This window comes from Helicoverpa armigera, chromosome 14, assembly GCF_030705265.1.
Source record: "Helicoverpa armigera isolate CAAS_96S chromosome 14, ASM3070526v1, whole genome shotgun sequence".
Classification (NCBI taxonomy): Eukaryota; Metazoa; Arthropoda; class Insecta; order Lepidoptera; family Noctuidae; genus Helicoverpa; species Helicoverpa armigera.
The window spans coordinates 5,747,202-5,765,526 of record NC_087133.1 but is presented as its reverse complement, the minus strand read 5'-3'; the positions used below and the strand labels follow the sequence as shown (position 1 = coordinate 5,765,526).

At 34.1% G+C, this 18,325-nt stretch overlaps 1 protein-coding gene across 1 annotated transcript in view; it reads right to left on the bottom strand.

The window, feature by feature from the left end:
* The window catches only part of LOC110380807 (tachykinin-like peptides receptor 86C), a 66,053-nt gene that overhangs the window by 2,984 nt on the left and 44,744 nt on the right, over positions 1-18,325 (bottom strand). The window contains exons 5-9 of the mRNA XM_064037821.1: positions 17,009-17,086; positions 15,613-15,760; positions 9,233-9,429; positions 3,426-3,526; positions 340-432 (exon numbers count right to left, since the gene is read on the bottom strand). Of these exons, the coding sequence (XP_063893891.1) occupies positions 386-432; positions 3,426-3,526; positions 9,233-9,429; positions 15,613-15,760; positions 17,009-17,086 (571 nt within the window). The 3' untranslated portion in view covers positions 340-385. The remainder of the gene's footprint in view (positions 1-339; positions 433-3,425; positions 3,527-9,232; positions 9,430-15,612; positions 15,761-17,008; positions 17,087-18,325) is intronic.

Sequence of the window (18,325 nt, the reverse complement as noted above, 5' to 3'; positions counted from 1 at the left end):
GTGACCTTCAAAATAAATTATATTGGGCCTGCCATCGATCGGCTGAAAGTTCAGTATGCAGTGGGGTTATCCTATACTATGTTACTTGAATGTTGCGTTGACTTACAAAAAATATACGGTTTTTTCTCTTTTTTTGCCACGGTTCCTTAAAAAAGCAAAACAAAAGACCATTGCACACCAAACGGCCTGTTGCTGATGAAATTTTGTAGTAAATTTTGAGAGCGTAATCTAAATGGAAGATCTTTTTTCGCCTTATTGCACTGGGTATTTTTTACAGCCGTGCATTTGTGAGTGAAAGCGCTTGTTTTGGGTACTTAGTATAAAATATTTACGGCTTACCATGCTGCGGCGTAGAGCGCGAAGTGTTGCTCCGTCTTTTTGAATGTCATGCTCGGCTAAAAGACGATATGTCTCGATAGTTTCTTTGGCTTACTGCAACAAAATACGTACTTTAAAATAATATTTCTAAAATGTAAAATATTTATCTGATCGATTTTCAAATAAAACCATATGCACCAACGAACATCATAACTCATCAAAATGAATAGTAAATTGTTCCATCATGTTTTGAATACGACAAAACACAATTCTAATCATATCGAGCCAAGTTCAATATCATCGAAGCATAAATCATTCTATTGAGGGCCTCACAAAAGACGACAGAGGGACAGAATATGTACATCAATAACACCATTCTCCGATTACAACTCAATAAGTTTCTACAGGACAGACCTTTGCCAAGAAACTATTGTACCTACATTCAGCGAACATCGCATTTAATGACGTATATTCATCATTTAACCCGATCCCTATATTGAACGGGGATCGTCAAATCTAGTTTTAGGCCGTCAATCATCATGGTACTGTAGATCGTTGGAAATATATTAGGGCCAGTCCATCAGGCCAGCTTGACGATTGATCGTCACATGTTTATGACTTCACTTTTCAGTTCAAGGGAAAGCCCATGGAAACGAAATGACCAGCGGACGTGCCATAACGGAAAATCGCCTAAGAAAGTAGCGAGTCAAAATGCGGGTGAGCGGGGGACGAGAAACGTTACTATTGTCGGTCTTATACGTCTTCTCTGGACCCGACCATTTTCTGTAATACCAAAATTCGCTGACAGATGTCTCAAAGATACCGAACGCCTCGTTAGTTCACTCGTAACTGATCGTATTGGTCATGGCCACCTCGGTCATCTTTCCTTACTCCATGGGAAAGCCTCATGGTTTTCCGTCACAATTTTACACCTGGAGTAATAAAGTAAATGGAAACACATAACACCCACCTGCAGGGGTGAAAACATATTCACTGAAATTATGTCTGTGAACGAACATCGCTCGATAAAAGTTAGCAGCCAATTGTAACATGTTTCAAATGAAAATTATTAACATTTCCATCGTGAATTTAGCTCGAATATATTAAGGATATACTAATGCTTCCACAATCGTTGCCAAATGGTTAATATATAATTGAATTTCGCATAAAAGGAATGTCAAAATAAATACTCGAATCTGCTTCTAAAACACTTTGGTTGTCATAATTTCAGGGAAGATGGATGATATCTCTTGGTTACGCAACATCATTATTTTTACAAGCTATTGTAGCTATATTGTAGGCTTTGTAATAAAATTATACGACACTCGTTATAAGCGTAGTTTATGTTACAAAGTTATTAACGTTAATAATAAAAAAGTTTGTGTTTTTATTTGCTTGCTTAAAAATTACATTAATATCCTTGATGATGTTCCATTTATGTTATCACGCAATTTTAATAGGTTTCTGCATGAAATACCTTCTCTTTTCTTCACAGATCAGCTGACATCAGGTGCTTTTTTAAGATTATAGACTAATTGTTTATGCATTGGATCTTTTTTAAGTTATTAGACTGAAAACTTCATTTTAAAACATAGACATTTTACAAAGTTAGCACTGACATTTATTTATCGCTACCAACATCCCACGCATTTTTTGGTTTTGAATAGCAAAGAGAAAAGTTCTTTAAAATTAAAGAATCACGTTAACAGCAACCACTAGAAAGAGTAAAAGAAAAGATAGAAAAAAATACATTCTAATAGCACACAGAGGTGTCCTAGCGTAATTTATAAAACCTAGCTAGCCTTAAGTGTTACATATTACTAAGCTTTGCTTAAGGATTAGGAACATAGCGTTACCTACTTAAATGGGACAAAATATGAGCCCTAGATCGTGCTTGTGTTTCCCTAATGTATATTAGAGATACATTTTACATGACATTAATCTAAGTATTATTAGACATTTTGAGAAGATGGTAATTCAATAAGTAGGTGATAATTATAACATAAGCTTAATTTTGTCTATAGATAATGCATTGTAAGTAAGGGAATAGTTAAAAAATAGTATCTAATTAAAGAATAGGTAGGTACTATTATGTAAAGATTTATATTAGTATATTTGCACTGACATCAGGGTATATTGGGTGGGTCCCATGTTTATTTTTTTAGCAATTTACTGTTAAACAAATACCTGACTATGTTTGCTTTACTAAAATACCCACTGCTATTGCAAATACATACGGGTTTTTAATAGAACCTTTACTTTGTTGACAGCAAATAAAAATAGTATTACAAATAGCTATCATCAATGTTACTGAATGGATTTTTCATCGGCATTCCAATACTGGTGAAAAATCCATTTGCAGGATAACAACATCAGAATTAACTTTTAATCTGTGAAGCTCAGAGGATTTATGAAATCCCTAAAGCGATGGAATTGCTCAAGCTCTCAATTCATCAGAAACATGTGAATTTGAGTGTTATACCTGATCTTTATTAACGTATTCTTGTTCTTAAAAGTTATAAAATATTTGTCTAGAACACGGCTTCAAAATGCTAAAGAAAGATATCACCATATTTATTTCCAATGAGCTTCTTATTTTAAGATACTTATTTTTCACCCATTGTCCTAATGTACTAAAAATAAACTGAATCCAACATTGAAAAAAACATGGTGTCTTTAATAACGTCTTTTTAAACAGCAATCCTTTGTGTTTACAAAAGTTATCCCCCGAACGCAACCGCTGTCATTTGCAGAGCGGAAAAAAACAAAACACTGTCGCCTAGAAAACAGAGGACATCCCACGCAAACATCATGCATATGAAATTGATATAAGGAGGTTTGTTCAATTTCAAGTTCAAGATTATTATGACAACTCAATGCCTTCTTTGAAAGAAGAAGCTTCAAATTCACTCGTGCGTTTCCATTTTGATGGCAAGAAACTAATTATGCCGTTTGGCATAACTATACATTAAGAGCTCTGTGGTCTTATGTCCTTGACGTAGCCGGGAAAGCGTTGCGAAAATTAATTCCCCTCCCTGATTGTTTTCCACGAGATATTATCTCGATGGAAATGGCTGGATTATTTTAATTACAGGAAATATGCTTACCAGAGAACGATTTGTTCATTTCTAATTTCTTCAAGTCGGTTGATGTTGCTGTTTTTGGGGTCCAACACCAACATAACACCATTCGGAAGTATATCCGAAATCTGAAAGAAAAACAGTATTAAGTGATCTCTATGAATAGTTTTATAATGCGATACATTTAGGCAGTATTATGATTTTATAAGGTAAGTAAACAGAAAATGAATAAATAAAATTAAGTAGATAGAGATACTTCACTTAAAAGATGATACGATTTGAAGCCTAAATTAAAATTGCATTAAGTACATAATTTTGTTAGCATAAGAAATGGTTCCATTTGTAATGAACTGTTTATATTAGATCTAATTGTTTTCACTAAATTCAAATAAAAGTCTTAAGAAGGTGACTCTGCCCGCTTATAAAACCCAGACTAATAAAATACATATTTGATTAGAAACTTGTTGGTTGGATCGTTGAACTTTGGAAAACATTAAAACCGTTTTAGTACCTATACCTACACAGGTAGCTATTCTTTATTAGATGAACCCACTTTAAACAGTCTTGATCTTTACATTAAGGCTTCTAAATTCAAAAACATGGGAACGTTACTATTTCACCTTATACACATGAATTTCTTTGAATAACGTGGTATTCACTGAATTACATTACCTACATAGAAGATGTTTGGAGGCATTCCAAAGACCATGTTTACAGAACAGAAGCACGATTTCAAGACATTTATCAACATCTCATATCACAGTTTATGCGAACTTTTGTGGTTTATGGCGCAAAGAATGCCTTTATTGTTCCGAGTTATATTCGTTTGAGGATAAGGTAAACAAAAGACAATCGTAAGGGAGCTTAATGTTGTTTCTCAAGTGTTGGCGTTTAGTTTTATACCACTCAAGGGTGCTCTTCACGTCTTATATAACTCTTCCGTACTTCCGTACCTTTTTTTGTCTTCCATACATGTTTACGTGTTTTTTTTTAAAATAAGTTTAGAACCGAATGTCAATATATGAATTTCAGCATAGTTGCAGGTGATAAAAATTTCCTCGAACTGCCAATTTAATCCATATTGTGTGAACGCGTAGCCAATTCAATTAATACCTACTGTCCACGTTTTGGTAGGCAACAAATACATTCAAAACTATGTCACAGTATTCGGTGTCAGTAAAAAAAAAGTTGTATAAATAAAGAGTGAAATATATACCATAAGAGGATAAATTGAGTTGAGTAGGTACAATAAAAATTGTGTAAATAGTAAAATCAATCGAATAAAAAAAATTACAGCATGTTAAAACCACTAAGCCCTAGGCTTCTTTAGCCAGTTTTTTTGGCTAAAAAGTGCCAAGGATTTGTATAAAACAATATACAGAAAAAGGTCAAATATCTTCACATTAATCATCTAAGTGAGATAATTTATTTGCAGACATTCCAACAAAGACTTTGCGAACTAGGTCGTATAGTTTCTGATCCAACTTTGTTGAGTTGCCAAAACTTACATGTTTTGAACTATGACAAATAACTTGTATTCTACTTAATTAATTGCTAACGAATATTGTACGCGAAATACGAGATAAACTTGGTATAGAAACTATTTAGCGCACAGAAATCAGTCCGTGGCATAGCTTTATGGTTATGCATTTATAATGGAATCTGCACTCTAATATAAGTTTCGTGGAATCCATTACGTAGGTAGTATACACTATTTGGTCAGCTAGCTTAGCTTATATGATTTTCTACCCGTGAACACAATTTACTGGTTATATTATTTATTATTATTAAGTTTATTTTATTTTATTTTTTCAATTAATGTAAATAATTTGTGAATAAAAAATTTACTGGTCATAACAAATTGTCATAACATTTTTGTCTGACCAACCGTCCATCCTTAGGTATACTTAAGGACATGAATCTTTATTATCATTGGAACAAAACGAGTAAACAAAGTTTTCCTTTATAGGCCATAATAAAGTTCCGCAAGATTAACTTGTTACAATCGACGTTAACAAATTGGCTGATACTTACATAAAAGTATATAAGAATACTTAACATTGTTGCGCGGAATACTTAAGAGCGTGTACGCTCGGCGCGCGATGTCAACTTTAGGTAATTCAACGCAAAAAACCGCGCAGACTAGCGTCGCGGCTGTGTGCGTGCCTATCATACTTCACGTATAGTTACACAAACCATTTTGATCCTTTCGAGTGAAATTGGTAGAACAAAAAATATATTATTTAGTAAATAGTTAATAGCGGGAAAATAGTGTAAGTCTATGGATGTCTAAAATATAAAAGCATGAAAATAAGTCGTTACACTCTTTTGCAAAAAAATCGGGCACCTATGAAAACCTTGGTTTTGAGGACTTTCTGTATATTACATACAATTTTCAACAGTACTAAATAGTCGACTGATGATTAATGACAATGTTAAGAGTTTCTGTATTTTAACCGATTTCAAAAAAAGAAAGGAGGTTTCAATTAGATTGTTTTGTGATTGTTCTCGATTTCTCAAAGACGCCTGGACCGATTTGAAAAATTGATTGTTTATATGAATGGTCCAGTCCATCCAGACCGAAAAATTGTGGTCAAATAACAACAATTGCCGGAAAGCCAAATATTGGTGAAGAGCTTGGGTTTACCATTGCAAATAAAGTTTTAAGTTATCTATCCTATATGCTTCAAAAGTTATTCGAGATCAAAAGTCAAAATTTGGATACATCCAAAATGAAAAAAAAAACAAGTTATAGCTCGATTGGTAACAGACATCTGCAATAAGTGATTTCTAGCCTAAGGAGTCCGCCATATTGGATTTAGACTTGCGACACATTTTTTTTCAAGTTATTCATAGCAAGCCCTTTCATTTGATACCCATATCGAAGGAATGCATTAAAAACATTTTTTTCTCCATCTTGGGTATACCGCCATATTGGATATAGAATCATACATTGTCATTAAAACTGAACATTCAAACAAAATTTCAACTCAATCGATAAAAAAAATATGCTTCAAAATTGAGCTTTAAATAAAATAGTAATGTATCAAGATTTGTTGGTCGCGCTTGAAATGTACTCTATTCTCGGTATCCACGGCAGAGGTTATTCACCCTACGCGATGTGACGGAGCGACACGTCCTCTCTCTGTGAAGCCTTGCGGCGGTCTGGTTTGAGTTGACTCGCGTGCAGCGTTTTATAGTAGTTTTTAAATAATTTATAAAAAAATAAAAACGAGAGATTAAATTATAATATAAAGTTTATGTTTTAAAGAAAGAGTTATATTACTATAGTAAATAATTGTTATATTAAATTAAGTAAGATAGATAGGTAAAAAAAGCATTTGAAATTCACAATTTTTCACATTGTTAAAATATTTTTTTCTGAAAGATAGAGACCTAAATCAAAAAATGTTTTCAACTAACTATAGGCATGGGGATTTCGTCTATGAGTAAAAAAATAAATATGATTAGATTTGCCACTGTTTTCACATGAATTTAAGCTTCGAAATAGACGCTGAACGGGAATTTTATAAAACATCTGTTACGTTATAGGGGTTTTAAGTATTTAAACTACACAAATTGAAATTTATGTTCAATTAACTATATAGACAGTGAAATTATCTTGCGTTATTAAAAAATAACATAGTTATAGGATAAGTAGTTACTGAGAAACAGTGGTTTGAAAAGTACCATTTTAGGCCAAATGGCGCGCGGTTGACGTACACGCTCTTAAGTTATGTAAGGACCTAGGAGTAATATATGGACTTTTATCAAGGATAGTTAGGTACTTTTAGAGTTACATATTATGCACCCACAATGAGAATATGAAATGGACAGTGTGCTATTATTAGACATTCTTTCAAAATAAAACATGAATAAAATTTCCTACCTACATTTCTTTTTCACAAATGCGGAATATGGTCCCTTCTATTAAGAACATAAAGGCACGACAAAAATAGCTACTTTACAGTTTTCAGGAGATAAAATGTCCGCACCTTTATAAACGAGCGTCATATTAAACCCTCTTTTATCTAATAGTGGGAAAACCACTCACTTGCCCGAGTTTTATTGTTATTACGATAAAAGTGGGAAAACTCTGATAAAAATAGTCATCACAGATTTCAGAGGGTATTTTAACAGAGTAAAATATAGAATAATAGTCCAAAGGGTGATATTTTCGGGCTGCGGGTTGTTCGAAAGAGATACCGCGGCCCCGGTACATGAAAGGCCTATGACGGAACACGACGATTTTAGTCAGTAAGAGTCTGACACTCCCTCGCCGCTGCTAACCCACAGCGGGAGGGGTCATTTGATGATTTTACGTCGCTAAAAAAAAAAGGGTGATATTTTCAACACCACATCTATAACAGTATATTATAATGAAACACAACCTACATAGTATGGTGCGGAAAAGATATGAGATACAGAGTAAATACAAGAAGAAAAAGCTCAAATAAATGGGGTCAGCGAAACCTTCATTAGATCATAAAAATTCTACGCAAAGACTCCGTTTTTGTTGCCCACTTAGAGACATAAAGAGAAAACCTAACAAAATTTCTACATTCGTACTACAAAATGGTTCAAAAGCACCATTTTAGTCGACCGTGCAAAGCCATTCATGCATAGAAAAATAACCTGTGCGTATTTCAGCCATTTCTATGTACATAATAATGCCCGTATCTTTGCACTACCTTCTTTAATAGTGTTTGATTTGCAAATTGTAAGTAGGTATACAATTCTCATCACAGTTTTCACGTTATTTTCGAAACCGAAACTAAGAAAGTTTTTAAATTGAAAGTACCATAGTACCAAGTTCAATAAACAAGTATGTAAATAATATAAAATAAACCCAAGACTAAAACATATAAATGGTCACAATAGCTACCAAGTTTTGTGACTCCTCCAATGTCTGCATTCAAAAGAAGATCAATCAGTCCGTCATTCATTAGAGGGACCCTACAGCGTACAGATAAATCCGCCTAATTGCACGTAACAGGAATTAGTTCCTAAAGCTACATGAAACGTTTCTACGAAGCATTCAAGTTTATTTTGGTCCTGTTTTCCTAGTTTTGGCTACATTTTTAGATAGAAATTTCAAAAGTTTGCATCATTCGTTATCGCCATGGCTAGTCGTTTACTTACCTAGTAGTTAGAAGTATACAAAGCACCTAATACTATATTCTTGTTAGATTCTTAAACGACCTCACTGTAGTCCTGTGTATAATATGGCTCCAGATACCGCAAAAATAAAATATTGCAGTTTTCAGGTGTTTACACCAAGAATAACAAATATTTCTCCAAACAAATCTCTCAACTCGTTTTGTTGATCTAATGATGTGAAGTTTTTGATTTATGAGAAATCATATGAGTTATGAAATATTGAACAAGTTAGGTGGCAAATAAACAATACTCAATGTTTTAAGTGGAAACCAACAAATTCGTCATCTTTAAAAATAAATAAATAATTGCAGTTAAACCGCGGCAAACCGCCAGTTCCAAATAAGTATTACTATACGCATGACCCATCCCAGAATTGGTATGTTATCAAACGCTTGTAGTTATTTCCCCATGGACTATTGCCAAATGTTCCTCAAGAGAATTCGGACGTAACACGCGGTTACCCAATGACGGTATCAAATTCCATGTTAGAACAGAGCCTACCTACGTTATTTATTGGCAAAAAATCCTAAACCGAAGGTCGGGAACGTTCTAGAAATTCTTTAACCGGAAAAACCAATAACCCTTTTACTCACGCACGAGGGGCAAACACGTGGTGACAGATTTCAAGAAGAATCGAATAAAAAGAATTGACAAAATTGAGAAGGAATACTTACTTATTACTCATCCAGTAATATATTAAAGGGTTGAACATGGAATTGGCCATGGCCAGCCAATAGAAGAAGAGGTAGATATGTTGGGCGAATGGCGCGGACGCTAAGGACTGGTAGTGGTATGTTAACACGAAGTACGCGTGGTATGGTAGCCAGCAGAGCGCGAATACCATCACCACTAGGACGAACATCCTCACCACCTGCGGACAAAGAAAAACATTATAAAAAAAGAAATGATATCTTGTGCTTTTTATCATTTTTTAAACCTAAAGATGTAGATTGTACCAAAGATGATTGTACGATCAGCATCTTGTAATATTTATTTTACTCTTTATCAACAAATGCTCAAGGCCAATTCCAACTTTGTAGGAAAGTAATAAGGAGATAGAAAATCCATTTCACACACCAGTACACAAGACTCTTAATCCAGACTCATAGGAATCGTATAATAAAAGCAAGGGATCAGTATTTTTATTATGGACTTGGATCCCTGATGCACAGTGCTGATATCTTGCTACAAACGAAAGTTTTTGGGTTCCTCGTAGACTACGGAACAGGATTATTGAGTAATATCAGTTCAGTAAATGATTCGATGACCGGTTACTGTCCTAAATGTTAACTGAGCTGTTAACTGGATAGCTGATTATGAATGTTTAATCGTCCCCTGTTATCTTAGATTCTAAAGTTTTAAATCTGTCTTTGAAATACCGAGGAAAAAGTGTCAAGTCCCAGCGAGATAGCCCTCGTACAAATGGTAGACTTGACTCTTAACATATCGACTTTAAACTCCGCTATAAATCACAGACTTTCTTCGAATCGACGTAGGAAGTATCTGCGGTCGGACTGGAGTACTTTAAAATAACGATCTATATTTAGTATGCCTTAGACAAGAGCCACTAGGATTCCACGAACGGCTTTTGTCCGCAGACTCTAGAGGATTACAATAAAGCTTGGAGTAAAACGGAACTTCGTGTTAGGGACTTTCCTGGCGTGTCTGCAAGTTCTAAGTTATATGTTGTGGTGAGAAGACTTACGGAATAAAAATCTCGACTGTCAAGACCACTGCGTAGAACATAGTATTTGCGAAGTTTCGGGAATAAAAGGTGAAGGGTAAATGGAAAACTCGGTGGATTGTTGAATCTTGCATGGCCTCGATCTTTGAGGCAAAAATCTATGAGTTCTGAAGTGGAAAGATTAAACTGATGCCTGTTTACACTGACTCTGCAAGGTTATGTAAATATTTTGTCCTGTGTGACTTCTATTAATTCAAAAGCTATTCGATAATTTTGCTTGCTCTTCGTAACTGGATGAATACGTAAGAGCGACGGCATTCGAATCTAAATAGTACAGAGATAGACAAGCCAATCTCGCTAACAATGTTTAATCTAAATTGAATTTCATCGCTCGCATTGTATAACACAAAAGGACATTGTTCAGAACTAAGTGCTTTGTTAATACCGCATGATAAAATACATGATTTTTTGGCAAACATAGTGTGCTGTCAGAACGAAAATTGAAGCGCACAATATATACCTTCAATCAAGCCCTAAAGAATTAAGTTGCAGAAAACAAAATGAGTCAATTTTATTTATTTACTTTAAGTCTTTAAACTACTTTATACAAATTTTACAACGGCGGACTTAACGCCTTGGGCGTTCTCTACCAGTCTACCTTAGGGCGGTGGTGAAACAGAAGTGGTAGGTGCATTTGAGCACACAGTTTGAGCATTAGTGCAAAATAATAAAAATATAGGCATATTAATAATGTTTAAACCTGAGCCAAAATATTTGTGGATTCTTGTATCTTAGTAAGAAGAATCCGGTTCACACGTAACGTTACAATCATGTTACAATGCACCTCATCAATCAAGCCACGTTAAGGTATCATCTTCTCACAAGCAAAGTGCTGTGTCCCTAATATCCGGACTAACCTAACTCGTCCAAAGGTCCCAGCATGACTGGTACGTAACATGGTCGATATTAGGAACTGGCTAAAACTTAGATGGATGCGGATACTCCTGTCTGCGCAGTTGATTAATTGAGTATGGAACTTTGTAACTACATATACTGGCTAGACACCAATGTAGGAAATACCTGTTAGTTTTTGACTTTATGGAGGTAGTAGGTACATATATTTTTTCCCTGAAGCAACTTTTGATGCTTTTAGAATTATCCATTCTAATGTAAAGCGAATTTCTTGTTTTTAATTCGTGTGCTTTATTACAACAGTATTGTATTTTTTTGGATAAAAAGTAATTTCAAGAACACTGATTGTGCCGTAAGTTATCATTGCACGTCAAATCCCTCTCCTTAGGAAACTTTCTTGAAGAATGCAAGAGTGACAAATCGCCGATATTTGTATAGGAGGATTTGTATTATTTCTGCCTCTTATTTAGCTTATGAATGGTGACGGAAACCTTGACGTCAAGGGTTATTTGTCGTTGAGGTCGATACAGGAAATTAGGGGATATATTCTTGTTAGGAAGGGTATTCAACAAGCCAAATTTTTGGCACGAATATATTACGTCATCCTACGTATTCGGGTCAAGTATTTTACCCAAATTGATACAGTAAACAATAAACACAATAAAGGTATCAATGTTTATACATCTTCAAGAATATTTTTCTTGAACCTTTATTTTTATTAGGGATTTCTTCCCCGTATAATATAAATCCGGGTAAAGTACTTATCTATTTGCATAAAAAGGAATGGGCGATATTTTTACCCAACAAAAGAGTTCCCTCAACATTATCCACCTATCTTAGAAATCTTGTTTATTACTCGTACCTACCTAAAGACATATTTATTCAGTCCTACAATATAACATTATTGCGTAAACAAGTAGGTACTTATTAATATTAATCAAATTAATAAGAGATCAGTACCATAACAAATGTTCTTACTCGTGGATACTAAAAATAGATTTCTAACTCTCAGAAACCGCCAGCTGTGTTTCTGGGTATCAATCAAGTCCGAAGTTTACAATAAATAATGGCTACCTTCATTTGTTATATAGGAGTTCTTAATCACTAAATACGGCTAGTTTACGCTACTAACGGTTGTTTGTAAGGGATCAGGCATACAATCATAGGTGAATGGTTTTATTTAAAGAACCGACCGGTGTGCATATATTGTTACCGTTAATTTAAAGTGTTTTTTAAAAGATTGGGTTTCCATTTTTCTTCCATCAATTTTTGTAGGTTTTTTTCTTTGAAGAATAAAACTTTCTGTGCCGGTTGCGAATAAAATTGGAATGGGGGCAATAAGTTGATGACTCTTTTTAGATGTGACTTACGAGTATTTAAGATAAGATCTGTGTGACTATATTAATTAGATTCAGTTTGACACTAAAATCAAAATATATATTTGGCTTAAATCTAGCGAGCTTGCGGCAGATTTTTCCAACTGAACTCACAAATGTGACAAACATGTTTGCCTGTGAAGATAAATATTGGTGTTTATATGAAAGTTCGTTTTGTAAAAGTAAATTGTTTTATGGTCAGTAGTCAATGTACAGGTAGGTATAACAAACAGGATAAAAATCACATAAAGAGTGCATTTCTTTATACTACAGCACTCATTTCATTAGAGACGGATTCTTTTTAAATCTCGCATTTGTAACGATTATGGCTCATAACATTTAAGACTATCGCTTGACAACACAAAATACATGAAGACTAACCTTATTGGTTAACACTGCATCTCAAAATAACTTGAACCGTAATTCTATTATCGTGCCAGACACAATACATGCGGGTTGTAAACAGCACAACAACTGATATTATTATGTTATCCCACATTGAGGCATTATATAACGATATCTCATAACACCGGCAGGTACTTGGGCTATCGTAGTTGGACAACAAAGCCTATTGTGACCACGTGGTGGCGGCCATTAAATAAAGCACGCACAATTTCGCGTACAAAATAAAAATGGTGTTAGGAATAAAACCCGGATTTGTTTGTTTATTGTTTTAGCATAGTCAATCAATTTTGTACGCTCGCAAAAGTTTATTTGTATGTAGGCGTATTCGAATGAGTCTCTAATGGCGCTGTCATTTATAATTCTTGGCGGTCGTTACGGGTAGTCACGAGCCAGTAAATCTGACCTCAGTCTAACCAAGAGGTTCAGAGTTGCCCGGGTAACTGGATTGAGAAGATCAGATAGGCAGTCGCTCCATGTAAAACACTAGTGCTCAACTGTATCCGGTTAGACTGAAAGCCGACCTCAACATAGTTGGGAAAAAGGCTCGGGAGATGATGATTCTAAAGGGACCAGTTTTAATTAATTCAATAAACTTTTTCTGTGGTGCACCCCTTAACACATAAGTACTTTAACTTTTAATTAGAAACAGGCTGACATTTTGTGAATTGTTTTCGAGTACTTTGCGTAGGCCTCAGATACATTTCGTCAAAACTAAAGTAAAGTTAATTAAAACATTAAGTGCTTTTTTAGTTCTTGAAATATTAATATTATTATGTAGTCTATATATTTTATTTATTCACTTCAAGTTATTTTATTAGGCAGCAAACAAAAATAAGAGCTATTATTAGTTTTCGAGTAAGTAAAACCAAAGTTATTCACAAGTCTCGCTATGGTGCCTCCATTATTATGTTTGCCGCCGTCAGTTCCAAGTAATTGAAATTCTGATGAGTACACAAACTCTCAAAGATCAGATCTGTACGGAAAATTTGTAGTATTGAATTGCTTGTTTACCCGCAGTCGGCTAATTTATTTTAATTGTTCCCCAAGACAATTAGTTAGGCCTCCAATTCTTCCGCTTAATTTTTGTTCGCTTGTTGCTATCCGAAACAAATACGTCTTTTTTATGGAGTAGGTACATAGATGCAGACTTTGTATTTTGTCTCAAATATTAGGTTATTTTTGAAGGGTCACTAATCCGAACCTAATCCAAACAGATTTGTGTGCTCTAAACCCTTTAAATTAAATGCTATAAAGGGTTTTTCAGGGATACACAAAATACGCCTACTAGATAAAGGTGACTTACTGCTCTAATTCGCTATGAAGGTCATATGAAGGCATAGGGAAATAAATATTTGAACAGGCCTTTTCAAATCCTCAAGTAAATTCACTCATTAGATTATAGCATCATATATTCACAGAACTAACATTTCACCTTTATAATTTTACTTGCTAAAAGATCACATTGCGGTACTGAAAAGGTTCTACAACCCTTCTTTAATTATGTAAATATGTATAAGAAATTAAGTGAACACGAGGTTTTGGGTTGGCAGCTTTAGTGCAAAAGGCTGAATCTCTAATTTAACTAAAATCTCTGATTTCACCAAAATGAAGCCAACTTTAGTGAACCTAGGTAAGTATCGTCTACAGAAAGATAAATAAATGTTTGATTATGTAGGTTCAACGTATGTATGGTAAACCACAGAGTTGGATGTAAAAAGCCAACCCCTATTTAAAGGTATTTAAATTATATGGGCCAGGTTAAGATGAGCTACACGGCAGTAATAATAAAAATAAGCTTTGAACACGCTCTCAATAAAAATTACAGCAATATAACACCTGTGATAATAACACTTTGGGAGATCGATGGTTTAGCTCGCTCCCAAACGATTGAACATTAATATTATAGATACCTATGTACATACCTACCTATCTACAACCGGAAGGTTTTTTCGCTGATAGGTACTTAGTTACCTTCTTCTACATATATCAGAGGCTTGTGCCCAGCAATGGGACGATAAAAAATCTGATGATGATAATGAGGTACTTAGTGACAAAAATATTTTACTTTTGGAATACAATTATTACGACGGTGCAATTATTCTGACGAGTTTTATATAAGTAATAGTAGCTCGCTAAAGCTAAAAACAAATAAAATTTCAGCCATCGGAAAAACAGCGAAAATGTTTGTGAATTTCGAATTTCGAAATATAGAAAATAATAAAAGAATTTTGAGGCCCAACGTTTATTTACTAAGCTTCGTCGAATTGTCTTAAAATATTTACGTCCCAGGTGCTGTGCGTGAGAAGAATAGAGATCATAAAAGTTTTATTGATTTCACAATTTTTAGGATCGCCGATAACAAAAACTAGACGCAGACGGTCTAATGTGGAACTATACGATTATATACCTTACTCCATAACAAATATTCTACGAATTCCATTTGCAAAGTTAGTAACTCCATATCAATAATCCAGTATACACACCGGTACACAAGCAAAAACATGCGACTTTTACCAAATTCCATGTAGCTAGCTACTTATACAAAGATCCATTGGGTCCATTGCTTGATGCCCCTCGTGACAATGGGGATGGCCAAAACATTCATAAAGTATACTCTTCAGCTATCGTGACATCAGAAACAGACTCTTCAATTAATATATCTGTATGTCAAACTCACCTTTCTCTTAGCTCTGACAACCTGCATCTGATGATGAGTACATTCGCCGATAGCCCTCCCTCGAAGCGCCGCACTCATTCGTGCGTACGCCCAGACCATTACCGACATAGGCACTACGTATGTCACAGCCAGGAACACCAAGTTATATCTGCAACAAGCAAGGGATTTTAAACCTTAGGACGTTGCTTTTGGGTTTGTATTTGAACGAATTGTTGCTGTTAATAAATCCCACCTTTCGTTATGAAAATATTATTTAGATATTAAAAAATGTTGTTGATAAATCTTCTATATTTTTAAACAGATTTACTGAAATACGTCTTTATTAAAGTTAAGTTATAAATGAAAACTTTTACTAGTTTTTTTCGTGAGCTCCAAAAGACTTTTTAAAACTACACAAAATGTTTTGACTTTAACTCCACTCATTTCTATGAAACTTGAACTTTGTAAATAGTAATCTTCTTAATTAAGTTAACACAGACTTTATTTTAGATTAGCGACGTGTAAATTCGAATTACAACAAACTGTCTGAATTCAATTTGTTTGCTAACAACTTAAAATTTTAAATTATTTTTCAAGTCTTAAATGACACGTCTTGCACAAAGTGTAAGTCAAATACCTAATCAAGAGTGTTTTTCGTTTAATACTTGATTAAAATAAAACGTATTTTGAACCTTAAGTCAAGAACACTAAACTATAAATTAGTCTGAGTTGAACCACATATTAAATTCAATGAATATTTATCCCACTATATGTTCACTAGCCTCGGATTTAAAAGGTCCCTTTATTTGCGACAAGAGAATCAGTCTACCCTTGCAGGTACCCTGACTTTTCTTAAGATGTATTATCATAGCCTAGGAACCCTAATACGATGTATTTATTGTTGGGAAAATAGGCTAAGGTAGTAAACTTACCTGGCCTAACCTTCAAGAGATTTATATCTACATATTAGGTTTGTCCCCATTCCCAGTATTGTGGTTTCAGGTATATTTTTAGGGCTTATAGAATTGTCTGATTAGATTCTGACAGCAGGTTTCTTTTTAATCTCATTCTAGCGCAGTATATTTGAAGACGATGAAAAACAAAAGAGCGTGTAATTTCTAGAACAATCTTATTCTTTGTCCCCAATGAATTTCTTACTTATTAAGAAGGTGAGCCAATTAATTAACACGAGCCTAAATGGCTTACCACACCTTTTCTTAAATTAAAATTAAGTAGCATCTGCTTTAATTTTAGCTCAATTTATCAAGTAAAAAAGTTTATTTAATAAAATCTCTCAGTAAATTGATACGAATAATATCTCAAGTTAGCTTTATCAATCAAAAGAAGTTTTTTAATAAAGTCTGCAGTATCATCTATATTGTTTTTTAGATTGTTTCATAGTTTGATTAATACTTACACATAATCAGTTTTTGAGGACGGGTAACTGCCGTCGGGCCATTTAATGAAACATATTTCTCTGTCACCATTAACATACCTGCAACAAACAAAACTCGTATGAGAAAAATATAAAATTTTGCAACTTATGAATTTTTTTACCGAATAAAATTGAATACCATAGAAACGCAACTTTGATTTTTCTAAACGATCAGTAAATGCTAGGATTTGTACAAAATACCTATGTATTATTACTGCGTCATGTGGTTCCTTCTTACTACCCTTGACACATCACATAAAGTGAGCGCTTTATCCACTACCTAAATACAAATTCAAGCTAATTTCATGGACTGAACAATAAACATCCTCCGAATACGTATAAAAAAGTACTAAAATCTAGGGTAATAAAATGTTACATCTCATGAATGACACTAACTTTACAGCCAGGTTTCGTTTACAATCAAAACTTCAAGCTTTGGCACAAAAGTCAAGTAAAACTCGTTGTTTTACCACCTTTTATTATTCAACTTTCACCATTTTCCGCCATTTTATAACGGTTACAAATTGCAGCACTGAATAGGAATTGTTTGCAATTTTCTACGTTTAATTTTAGTTTACCAATTTTGCTTTGTTGCTCCCAATTAGGGGACTTTCAATAGTTTACACTGAAAAGCGAAATAATAAAATTTCTTCGTCGCAAAATAAATTGTTAGTTAACGACTAGGCAGCAGACGTTGCAATATATTTTACACTCCCGATAACGAGTTTGATGACATGAGGGCGCAGACTGCTGTTACAAAGCCAAAAACTTTTGTTCTAAGAATTTTATCAAAGCAAAAATCTTTCAAACTAGGAACGTTATGGTTCATTGATCTTAAAAAGAAAGAAGGAAAGTTATTCAACCTGTAAAATAAAAAGTAAAAATTCTCCAAAAAGTTTTTCAAGGAAAATAAGTTCATAATTATTTCTTTGTGGTAGAATTTGGCGGTGTGTCGATAATTTGTATTTTGATATCCTTACGCCTACTTTATGTCAGATGTAAGTAACGTGAGAGGAAACCAATTCAAAATCAATTCAGGCAATGTTTATGTTGTTTATTGATAAAACTTTTAGTAAGGAATAACTTGAACAATATATAAGTAAACTCTGGTATATTGAATACAAAGGGAAGGGTAAGGAACTTTATATGAGGGCTTTCTTCAGACGCCATTAAACGATTTTACTGTTACGATGTTTTAGCTTTTAAACCGTTTAATTTTATTTATAGTTTGTTTTGTACTGCTACGTATACTACGGGTCAAAAGGGGTAGTCATTTGTTAATATTGTATGTAGCAAGGT